The 12,224-nt window shown below is 42.9% G+C and overlaps 1 protein-coding gene across 1 annotated transcript in view; it reads left to right on the top strand.

Moving 5' to 3' along the window:
• ADGRE1 (adhesion G protein-coupled receptor E1) overlaps positions 1 to 12,224 on the top strand; it is a 37,739-nt gene that overhangs the window by 6,812 nt on the left and 18,703 nt on the right. Inside the window, exons 5-12 of the mRNA XM_012646118.1 lie at positions 892 to 1,047; positions 1,171 to 1,290; positions 2,834 to 2,989; positions 4,771 to 4,920; positions 6,489 to 6,632; positions 6,722 to 6,868; positions 8,054 to 8,142; positions 9,421 to 9,504. Coding sequence (XP_012501572.1) covers positions 892 to 1,047; positions 1,171 to 1,290; positions 2,834 to 2,989; positions 4,771 to 4,920; positions 6,489 to 6,632; positions 6,722 to 6,868; positions 8,054 to 8,142; positions 9,421 to 9,504 — 1,046 coding nt within the window. The remainder of the gene's footprint in view (positions 1 to 891; positions 1,048 to 1,170; positions 1,291 to 2,833; positions 2,990 to 4,770; positions 4,921 to 6,488; positions 6,633 to 6,721; positions 6,869 to 8,053; positions 8,143 to 9,420; positions 9,505 to 12,224) is intronic.

Here is a 12,224-nt window from a genome sequence, read left to right as displayed (position 1 = left end):
GGAGAGAGGAGGAAATGCTCAGATCTGTCTGCTGGACCTGGGGCTGCCTTGGTTTTAGAAGCATAGGTTATTGAGGCGTGATCTGATTGGATCTTGCAAGGTAATGCCAGGAAGCATGATCTGATTGGGTCATGCCATGGGATGATGCAAGGGTTCGATCTTATTGGACCCTGGATCCTGCCATGTGGTGTCCCCCTCTGAAGTCAGTCCCGCCCCTCGGTCTGAGCACTTATGTTCTGCCCACCATTGCATGCTTGGTTCAGCTGGGGGTGACGTTTCGACTGGGGGGTCCATGGCAACTGCAAAACAACTCGTAATTTTGTTACATAAACAAAGACCCTATTTCCAAATAGGAATACATTCACAGGTACCAGGGTTTAGGACTTCAACTAATTTTCTTTCTTCCTTCCTTCTTTCCTTCCTGTCTTCCTTCCTTCCTTCTTTCCTTCTTTTCTTCCTTCCTTTTTTTCCTTCCTTTCCCTCCCTTTCTCCCTCCCTTCTTCCCTTCCTCCCTTTCTCTCTCATCTTTCTTTTCTGATTATGAAAATATAATAGATCACTGTAAAAGTTTATGGATGGTTGGGCTTCCTCACAATATGGCGACTGGGTTATAAAGATGAGAGTCTCAAGAGAACAAAGTGGAAGTACGTGATATTTTTATGACCTAGCACGTATGTTTTTGACCTAGTGTCCCTTCCATCATAGTCACGAGCATGCTCAGATTCAATAGCAGAGGGGTCATATATCCCACGACTTGATGAAAGGAGTACCAAAGTCACGTTAAATCAAGAGCATGTGGGATGGGATATATCATTTTCATTGCTTTTGGAAAATACAGTCTGCTTTACTGGGTTGAAGTATATTTTTAACTCCAGCTCTTTCTCTGTGCAGATATTGATGAATGTTCTCAAAGCCCCCCAGTATGTGGTCCTCACTCAGTCTGCGAGAATACACTGGGGACATACAAATGCAGCTGTTTGCCTGGTTTCTCTTCTCCCACTGGAAATGGCTGGATCCCGGGAAAGCCAGGCCATTTTGCCTGTACAGGTAATGCTCTCTGGCCTTCTGGCTTGGGTCTTTAGTGGACATCTACGATTGGGTTAAGTTCCTTTGTTTCTAAATTTACACTCCCAATCTCTTGTCCACTCACTCTTCTCTGCGCCTTCTCAGACATTGACGAGTGCCTCACTAGCGGGGTCTGCCCTGAGCATTCTCACTGTGCCAACTCCATGGGAAGCTACAGTTGCAACTGCCAAGTTGGATTCATCTCTAGCAAGTCCACCTGTGAAGGTATAAAGGACCAGACCTTCGTTATTTACCTACTTAATTAATTAAGGATCACATCACTAGAAGAGGAAGGGATTTTCTCACTTTATTTTATTTATTTGATTTTATGATTGCTTGAGACAGGATTTCACTCTATTGCCAGGGCAGATGCAGTGGCATCCTCATAGCTCACTGAGACCTGGAACTCCTGGCATCCAGTGATCCTCCTGCCTCAGGCCCCTTAGTAGCCAGGACTATAGGTGCAGGCCTCCATGCCTGGCTAATTTTTCTATTTTTTGTAATGATGGGATTTTGCTATGTTGCCCAGGTTGTTCTCACCCTCCTGGCCTCAAACAATCCTCCTGCCTGAGCCTCACAAAGTGCTAGGATTACAGGCATGAGCCACCATGTCCAGCCTGGATTTTCTAATTTTAGGCAGAAAACTGGGGCTCAAAGAGGTGAAGTGACTTTCCCAATGCATGCAAGTATTAAGAGGAAGAGCTGGGACTTGAATTCTTGTTGAGGGCCTCTAGAAATCAAACACTGTGTCACGCTGGACCTGAGTATAATAAGGAGCTGTTGTTACTGAGCGAATCAATGGGCTTGCTGTCCAATGTGCATAGTAGTCAATAATATGGCACCGGCCTCTGAGTAAAAAAAGTTTTATTGCAAGTTGGTGACTGGCAAGGTACAGGTGGAAATGCTCAAATCTGTCTCCTGGAGCTGGAGGCTGGGTCAGTTTTTAAGCATAGGATAATGGGACGTGATGTGATTGGATCTTGCAATGAGGTGATGCCAGGAGGCATGGTCTGATTGGGTCATGCCATGGGATGATGCAAGGGCTTGATCTGATTGGATCCTCGATGGTGCCATGTGGTGTCCCCTTCTGAAGTCAGTCCCCACTCCTCAGTCTGAGCACTTATGTTCCGCCCACCATTGCATGCTTGGTTCAGCTGGTGGTGACGTTCAACATGGGGGTCCATGGCAACTGCAAAACAACTCATAATTTTGTTACATAAACAAAGACCCTATTTCCAAATAGGAATACATTCACAGGTACCAGGGTTTAGGACTTCAACTAATTTTCTTTCTTCCTTCCTTCTTTCCTTCCTGTCTTCCTTCCTTCCTTCTTTCCTTCTTTTCTTCCTTCCTTTCCCTCCCTTTCTCCCTCCCTTCTTCCCTTCCTCCCTTTCTCTCTCATCTTTCTTTTCTGATTATGAAAATATAAAAGATCACTGTAAAAGTTTATGGATGGTTGGGCTTCCTCACAATATGGCGGCTGGGTTATAAAGATGAGCGTCTCAAGAGAACAAGGTGGAAGTACGTGATATTTTTATGACCTAGCACGTATGTTTTTGACCTAGTGTCCCTTCCATCATAGTCATGAGCATGCTCAGATTCGAGAGCAGAGGGGACATATATCCCACCACTTGATGAAAGGAGTACCAAAGTCACGTTAAATCAAGAGCATGTGGGATGGGATATATCATTTTCATTGCTTTTGGAAAATACAGTCTGCTTTACTGGGATGAGGTAAATTTGTAACTCTAACTGTTTCTCTATCCAGATGTTGATGAATGTTCTCAAAGCCCCCCAATATGTGGTCCTCACTCAGTCTGCGAGAATACACTGGGGAAATACAAATGCAGCTGTTTGCCTGGTTTCTCTTCTCCCACTGGAAATGGCTGGATCCCGGGAAAGCCAGGCCATTTTGCCTGTACAGGTAATGCTCCATGTTCATCTATAGGGATGATGGCTACAGCATTGTGAAAGGCCAGGAGTGATCAAACCCTCATCACATGTCCCCTGGCTTAGTTTAAGAGATGTTGGATGTCATCTCTGCTTTTTCTCATCTATTTGTAGCCGTCAGTTATGACCGAGTAACAAATCACCCTGAAAGTTAATGGCTAAAAATGACCATGTTTATTTAGCTCTGGAGTCCATGGGTTAGCAATTTAGGTTGGGTTCTCCAGGCCAGTTCTTTTGGTCTCACCTGGGCTTGTTCTTGCGTCTGCAGTCAGCTCATCTTGGCTGGGCTGTTTCATATGTCTGGGACCCATCTGGAATGGTTCATTTCTCTTCCACTTGGTCTTCCATTCTTCATTAGGCTGGTCTGGGCTTTGTGCCTATGACAGAGGTAGGAGGTCCAGGAGAATGAACAGAAGGAAACAGGTCTCTTAAGGCTCGAGTTTGGATCTGGCATCTTATCACTTCTGCATTCTATTGGCCAATGCAAGTCATAAGGCCAGCTATATTCAAAGTGTGGGGAACCAGACCCTACCTCTTAGTGGCCGGCATGGCAAAGTCACATACATGCAATCTGCATCCCAAGGCGTGAATACAGAGAATGATGGATTATGGCCATTTTTGCAATCTCGGTTAATTCTATTTTGAAACTATTTGCCACCCTTCTGCTTGCATATCATTGGCCAGAATTTATTCTCATGCCCACAGCTAAGTGTAGGAGGCGACTGGGAAATACGTACCACTGTGTGCCCTGGACGAAGGGGAGCACACAGATACCGGGGTGCATCCGCCCAGTCTGCCACAAATGAACCTGCAGAGTGAATCTCCTGTCTGCTGTGTGCAGTCACCCTTTCCTCATTTACCTTGACCTGGGTTTGGGGTTTCCTCTTCCACTCTTCAGAGGTGGACGAATGTGCCAACCCCGGAGCTTGCCCGGAGTATGCGACTTGTTATAACACTCTTGGAAACTACTCTTGCATCTGCAACCCAGGATTTGAATCCAGCAGCGGCCCCCTGAGTTTCCAGGGCGTGGGGGGATCCTGTGAAGGCAGGTGGAGTGTCTTTTGGGGACTCGGGTCCACGTCTGTTTGCAAAGGCGCCAGTGACAGGGTTGGGGTGAGTCCTGGCTGAGTTCAAGACTTTCATCTGCAAATCTGAAGCCAACAACTATTCATTCATTCATTTACTCACTCGACAAATACCTCTTGAGCCCCTGTTCTATACTCTGAAATATTTAAGGCACTTGGGATAGAGCAGTGAATAACATGTCCAAATACCATCCTATTGGGGGTTTGGGCTTCAACATATGAATTTGGGATGGGGGCCACCATTCAGACCATTGCACCCAGGAACACAGAGCCCTTAAGTGACAGAGCCAGGCTTTGAACCCAGAAGAGAGTTCACTGGGAGAAAATCAAACCGTGTGGCCTAAAGTTAATCTATGCACCTGCCTCATAAATTGCAAAGAGACTAGAAGCAAATGATTCAGTAGGTGAGCTTGGCTGGGGCCAGGTTCTCAGAGCCTTGCACATCTAATGAGGAGTTTGGATTTCATCCTGAGCCCTGGGGAGTGTTATCAGAGTAGTTTATGGGTCATGGGTGTGCCTCTAATGGTTGCTCTCTGAATGGTGAAAACGCGGTTCAAGAAGGTGAGATTGGAACCAGGGAAACACATTGGCTCCCGTCAGCGGTGAGGCCGTGAGTGGCTGTAGCCCCAGCGTCCTTCCTTCTTTTGACTGAGACTGGTTTTCTGCTTAGATGTGGATGAATGTTCCAGAAACTCGACTCTTTGTGGTCCCAATTCCGTCTGCGTCAACATCCCAGGAGCATACAGTTGCTCCTGCCTGGCTGGCTTCTTTTCGCCCGAGTTTCAGACCCTCAAAGATCCAGGGGCTTTTGAATGTACAGGTAAGTTTCCCAGCCATGCTGAAGACAGTTCAATGCATATCCAATGACCTCGAAACATAGAGGCTTTAGAACAATGACCCTTTATTCTTGCTCGTGATTCTACAGATCGAGCACATGATTTTTAGGGCTCTGAGATGACTGGCACGTCCAAAATGGGCTTGCTTACATGACTGGTAATTGGTGCTGGGATCTCAGCTGGGCCCCTGAGCTTTCCTCATGGGTCTTTCCACATCGCTGCTTGGGCCTCCTCATAGCATGGCAGCGTTTCCAGGAAAGAATGTTTCAAGAAGAAGAAAGCAAAAACTGTCGGTCTTTTTATGGGCTGGGCTGGAAAGTCCCAGAACATTCCTTCCACCACATTCTATTGGCCATGGGCCTAGATTTCAATGAAGGGGAAATAAACTCCCTATCTCACTAGACGAGCAACATGTGCCTACAGGAAGTGGAGGAATTTCTGGAGGCCATCTTTGGAATATCTACTCTATTGCAGAGTGCATTTTATATTCTTCAACTGTGAAAAATGCATGCTTCTTTTCATTAAAAAGGCTGTATTTCTTGTTATTTGTTGATCTTTGCTAGCTGCTGATATTATTAGAAGCAGAATGATAGAGGGGTGAAGTTGAAAGGGACCTTATAAATAAGTCATTACAGGTTTAGGTGCTCCCGGGAACCCACCTGGGATCCCATCGAGACCAAGGCAAAAGCCATGCAGGCAAGGCCATGGGCTCTCCCATCTGCTTTTGTCAGATTATCACCTCTTTTATTTGTTTTACGTACTCAGGTTTCACTTCACGTAAAGAAAAGCTTCCTGGGCAAAAAAATTTTGAAAACCGTGCATCTGGTCCAACTCCATCCGCAAATTTCAGCCACTAGATCACCATACGCGCATTTCTTCCGTGCTGCCTGTGACCAGATGCCACCTAGTTTATGCTTAAATGTTTCTGGAAGTGGGGATCTCTCTCCTACTAAATGAGGAGACGTCTTTCACGATACTAACAGGAAAACCACTTCCCCTTATCTTCCAGCAACAGCCCCTTCTTGCGTGTCTTCGGAGGCCTTGAAATTAATCCACATTCGTATCACAAAGACTTTTGATTCCAGTTCTCTATGGTAATACCCAGTGCCAGACACCATATACTGGTTTGACTCACTAGTCAACGTTGCCTGCCTGTTTATTCCTCCTATTTTGTGAGTTGTTATAGAAATAAGAAAGCTTTGTCTTTACCTCCTTCCTAATTGTTTTTTTTTCCCCCATAACATTCTATTCCATGTATCTGCTGCAATTCAGAAACCCTCCGAGGGAGAGCTAAGCCTCTACTGGCATGGCAACCTGGCATCCCCCTGGATTAGTTAAGTCAGGGTTTCTCAACCTTAGCACTATCGACATTGTGGGTTGTATAATTTTTCGTAGTTGTGGAGAGGGTGTTCTAGATGCAGAGGGTTCTGGGAAACGTGTTCCCCGGCAGGGACACCATTGTCTGGTGGAGCACGACTCTGCACTTTGGAAGAAGTATGACTTGGTTGGACCACGGGCCACCTCTGCTTCACGCCCATTCCGTACCCTACAGATATCGATGAGTGCACTGTCAACACCTGCCCCGTCAATGCAACCTGCACCAACACTCCCGGGAGCTACTTTTGCACCTGCCACCCTGGCTTTGCACCAAGCAATGGACAGCCGCATTTCGCAGACCAGAAAGCGAAATGTAGAGGTGAGGGGAGAGTTCTCTGGGACAGCCCTGATAAGACATTTCTCCCCCTCGTTCCTCCGGGTTTCCTGATATTCCCCAGTTCCTTGCAGATATTGATGAGTGTTCCCAAGACCCATCACCGTGTGGTCCACATTCTGTCTGCACCAATGCCCCGGGCTCCTACAGCTGCAGCTGCATGGTGGGCTTTCGTCCCGATCCAGAAGGCTTCCAGAAATATGGCAACTTCAGCTGTAAAAGTAATAATCTCCCTGTATGTCTTGGCGGTGGAATCTGTGTCTTGCTTTGGTTGCAAAATTTCTCACTCTACCCAACCCCTGGATCCTTCTCTCCCTTACACCTCATCCCCATTTTCTTTTTATTCATTCATTAACTCATTCAATAAATTGTTTTTGGAGCATTGATCAATTGATTAATAAATTAAACAAGTCCCTTGCACTGGGTATTGAGGATTTTTCAGTTCTGGATGTGATGGGCATGATTCTCGTCCACATGGGGCTTATAGTCTAGGGAAGGAGCCAGGGAGCTCCTTCACACACAATTATGTAATATTTAATAATTACTAGGATGAGTGCAACGATTGAAAATTCATAGTGTGCTTTGGAGTGGCCAATGAGATATTGAATTTGTTCCATGCAAAGGACATTTAAGTGGAAACTTGAAGGAGGAGTAGGAACTCTCTAGATGAAGAGAGGAGATCACAGTGTTCTGGGTTATAGCATGTGCAAAGGTCCTGAGGCTCACGTAGAGTGAGTACAAGAAGAAGTGGCATTAGATGTGTTCGATGAGGTGGAGAGAGGTCAGAGTCTGCAGGGCCTTGTGTTGTGCCATGTGAAGAATTTTGGAGTCTTTCTTTTCCCCAAGAACAATGGGGAACCACAAAAGGTTTAAAATTTTTAAATGATGGATTATGAGATACATTAAAAATATATGTTATTAATACTTATAGGGAAGCAATGAGGTATAACAATAAAATGAATATATCTGAGGCCCTTCCCAACATAAGAAAGAGAATATCATCAATGCCATCATGTCTTCTGCTTGTTCCTTCCCACTCTGTCTCCTCCTCTGAGGGACGCACCTGGAATTTTGTGTTCATTATTCTCCTACTTTTTAAAAATATTCCCTCCTGGGTATGTATCCCTAAACAATATATCCACTTAGTTTTGCTTGCTTTGGAGCTTTGCAAAAATGGTATCATGCTATGTCTGGTCTTCTCTGATCTGTTCTTTTTCACTAAATATTGTACTCTGTAGAGTCCCTCATGTTGTAGTGCACAGACGTAGTTTGTTCATCGTCACCTTTGTGTGTTACAGCCATGGGTGGTTTTTAAGCCGGAGAGGGGGGAATGAAATTCGACTTGCTTTTTTATCCTGCCTTGCTGTGGTTGACGTTTGGTTTGGTTGCTTTTGTTTTCTTCCCAGGACTTCTCTTCAAGTGTAAGGAAGACGTAATACCCCAAAACAAACAGGTCCAGCAATGCCAAGGGGGAGCCGCAGTGAAACCTGAATATGTAAGTGTTTTTGAAGGTTCCTAGTTCTTGAGGTTTTCCTAGAAGCCACTTAGGTCAGATGTTGTTTTTGCAGTTTTAACAAAGGCAAAAATAACAGTGGCCTAAACCAGATAGTGGTTTATTTCTCTCTTCTGTAACAGCCTGAGTGTAAGATGTGCAGAGCTGATAATGATGGGTCCATAAGTTTCCCACATTGTGGCCCAAAATGGCTGCTCCAGCTCCTGCCATCACATCCGCATTCCAGATGGTAGGCAGGGGAGAAGAGGAGGTGGAAGGCACAGTCTTTTCCTTTAAGTGTATGACTCAGCATCACTTCTGTTTGCACCTGATTGGCCAAAAATTAGTCACATGGTCACACATAGCTGCAAGGGAACCTGGGAAGGAAGGATATTTGCCTATCTAAAACTTGAGGAAGAAGAAGGGGAGACCATATTGGAGTCTCCCCACCAGCGAAGGCATTGTTGCTGCATCCAAGTGATATGGGACGGGCGATATTCAGCTAGCCTGGCAGAGAGGAATGAAGTCATTGCAATGAGTAAAGACTCTATAGTCTCTTTAGAAATTGATGCTGCTATTCTAAATATGAGCTTGTAAATTAGCTTTGGAACTACCACACACTTTGGACCACTGTTTTTCTTTTTAAATTGTAAAATACACGTAACGTAAAATTCATCATTTTACGTATTGGAAAGTGCACAATTCAATGGCATTTAGTCCATCCACAATGTTGTGCAACCATCACTGCTGTCTGGTTCCAGAACATTTTCATCACCCTAAGAAGAAACCCTGTCCCCATTAAGCACTCACTCCCCATTATTCCCTTCCCCCAGCCCACGGCAAACACTAACCAGCTTTCTGTCTTCATGGATTTGTCTATATTCTTATACATGGAATCGTACAATATTAGTTCCTTTGTGTCTGACATCTTTCACTGAGCATGATGTTTGCAAGCTTCATTCACGCTATAGCATGTATCAGAAATCCTTCCTTGTTCAGGGATGAGTAATATTTCATTTGAACCACTGTTTGCTTACCCACTTCCCCATCTTTTTCTACCACGAAATATTTTTGCTATTTGTTCCTGTTTGCTTCTTTTATTCATGGAAGAGAAAGGTGATGTGATTCTAATTGCGATCAAAGGATAGTTTTGTTTCCCTGGGAATTCTAGATACTTGAGGATTCAGGACTATGAGGGGCTTGGTGGCTCAATTTGTAGATTGCGTACTTGGAGGAATGGTTGGGTGAGTGCTCACAAACGCTCTTTCTTCTGGGACGCAGGTCTCCTTTTGTGCGCTGATAAATGCCACCTTCAGGGTTCTGGATGATGTGTGTGAAAACAAAACCACCGTGGTTTCTCTGAAGGTAAAAATAAAGTTTTTGTGTCTTGAGTTTCAAACATCTTGGGTACATTTTGGGGTGTGGAAAGTCCTCTTTATAATTCATGGCTTGTGAGTCAACATTGAATGTATTGTAGTTGTAAGGTTTTAAAAATTAGCATGTGGTAAAATTACCTTATTTGTTTATTTATTTTTTTGCTGTACAGTTCTATGAGTTTCATCACCTGAATAGATTTGTGGAACTACCACCACAATAAGAATACAGAACAGTTTCATTTCCTTCAAAATTTCCACTTGGCTTTCTCTTTGTAATCAGATACCCCCCTCGCCCCTAACCTCTACACATCTCTGTCCCTGCAGTTTTTTCTTTTCAAGAGCGTTATATAAATGGAATCGCAGAGTACATGGCCTTTTGAGACTGACTTCTTTCATTCAGAACAGTGCATTTGAGACTCAAAGATGTTGCATTTATCAATAGTCCCATTCCTTCTTCTTTTTCTAAATTTTACCATTAGTGACATTTAGTGTATTCACACTATTGTGCAGCCATCACCGCCCTCCATCTCCAGAACTTTCTCGTCTTCCCAAACTGAAGCTCTGTCCCCATGAAACACTCACTCCCCACCCCCTCCCCAGCCCCTGGCACCCACCGTCCTACTTCCTGTCTCTGTGGATCTGAAGACTCTCGGGACCTCTTGTGAGTGGAATCACACAGGATGTGTCCTTCTGTGTCTGGCTTATGTCACAGAGCACGATGTCCTCAGAGTTCATCCATGTTCATCCATGGATAAATGCTTTATTAGTTTTTTGTTGCTGAGTAATATCCCAATTTATGAATGCACCACGGTTTATTTATCCATTCATCTTGGAAGGACGTTTGAGTCATTTCCAGCTCTGGTGGTTATCGACAGAGCTGCTGTAAACTCTCCTGTGCAGAGTTTTTGTGTGTGTGAACGTGAATTTTCGTCTCTCCAGGGCAAATACCTAAGGGTTGCTCGGTTATTACAGCTGCAGATATGAAAACCCAGTGTTTCTCAAGCCTTTAAGTTGGACTTAGGGATGTTGTTATTTTATTTATAAATCTGGTTATTTTTGTATGAAAATAAGAATAGCACATTTACTTGTAATTTTACCAATTTAAAATTAATTTAACATATTTATTCATTCAGTGTACACTCATTAATAGAGTTTTCAGGTCACATTTCCGTGAATGGTTGACCTTGTTTACACACTTAATTAAGTTTTCTCAAATGTTTTATAACAATCCTAATTTCCCCCCAAATTTCAAGTACCTAACGAGGAAGATTTACAAATCTAACAGGCAAAGCCACTAGAGCCCTTGAGTGACCCATAAATCCAATTGATCAAACCTATTAACATATCAATAATAATTCAGATTCTCTTAAACATTCAATACAGTTTATAAACAGCCATGTTGTCTTCGATTGTTTATTTTAAAATCACAAGTCTAATTGCTTTTTGCAGCAAAACCACGTGGTTAACTGGTGAGCTTCTCCAATGTGCCAAATTGTTTTAAACCCTTTAAGTAACAGATGTTTCCAGATTATGCTAAGTATCTCAAAACCTTGTAAATTTAACACAAAAGTATTACCGCTAAGGATATTTAATTTGCCTAATTTTTTTTTTTTTTTTTACTTTCCTGAATATATGAAGTAACCTTCCCAACTAAGAAGAATAGATTCAACATTTCAGGGGGTGATTTTGATGAGATTTCATCAGCTGTAGAATTGTGGACCATGTTTTTCTAGGTTGCTTCTAGTTGAGATTTTTCTGCTATATCAGGGTAGTGGTGGGTGTGGACTCCAAACCCGTGCCTTTCGGGGATGTGGTTACAGAGCTCAGGGCATCCTGTTTCTCCTGGACAAACACCTCTCAAATCTCACCCATATCCCATAATATCAACATTACTATTATTATTATTGCTTTTCTTAATCCTATCCCTCCAGCCATAACCAATGTTAACAGTTAGCTGTTATCTTTCAGTATCTTTTTGTGAGTGTTTGTACACACAAACACATTTTAGAATCGTTTATTGAGCACTTATTATATGAGGTTCGGGGCAGTGACTAGTGAGTCAGCCTCGGGTGCTAGCCTGCCAAGATTCAAATCGTGGATCTCCCACCTACTAGATACACGTCCTTGTTTCTCTATCCAAAAAATGAACATAATAATGGTCTCTATTTTATAGTTATCTTTGCCAAATTAAATAAGTTAATATATATCTAAGATACTCAAAACAATACCTGGCTCTTAAAAAATGTGTGTTATTTTTATTTCAATATGCCAGCACATAAATACCATAAATATAATTTAAAAAATTAGAATTATTGTTTCTGAACTAAATGAGGTAGTACATACATATCACTTTGTAATTTGCTTGACTTAACAATAGCCCATTTGCAAGTGTTGGTCACTTTCAAAAAAAAAACAACACAAAACAATAGCACATGGCAACATATGTAACCTAAACATCTGTACCCCCATAATATGCTGAAATAAAAAAAAAAAGCAAAAAAACAAAAAAAACCCCAAAAAAACACAAAACAATAGCCCGTGGACCTTTTTTGCCTGTTAATACCTATAGGTATGCTATGACATTCTTTTTTTTTTCAGTTTTATTTTTATTTTAATTTAAGCTAATGCTTCTCAGTTTTTACTTTCTCTTTCCTGGTAGTATATTTGAAATGCATTAAAGCAGTGGTATATTTTCAGTTTTATTTTTAT

This window comes from Propithecus coquereli, unplaced genomic scaffold, assembly GCF_000956105.1.
Source record: "Propithecus coquereli isolate 6110/MARCELLA unplaced genomic scaffold, Pcoq_1.0 Scaffold241, whole genome shotgun sequence".
Taxonomy (NCBI): domain Eukaryota; kingdom Metazoa; phylum Chordata; class Mammalia; order Primates; family Indriidae; genus Propithecus; species Propithecus coquereli.
The sequence above is the reverse complement of the archived record's forward strand: the minus strand, read 5'-3'. Positions and strand labels throughout refer to the sequence as shown.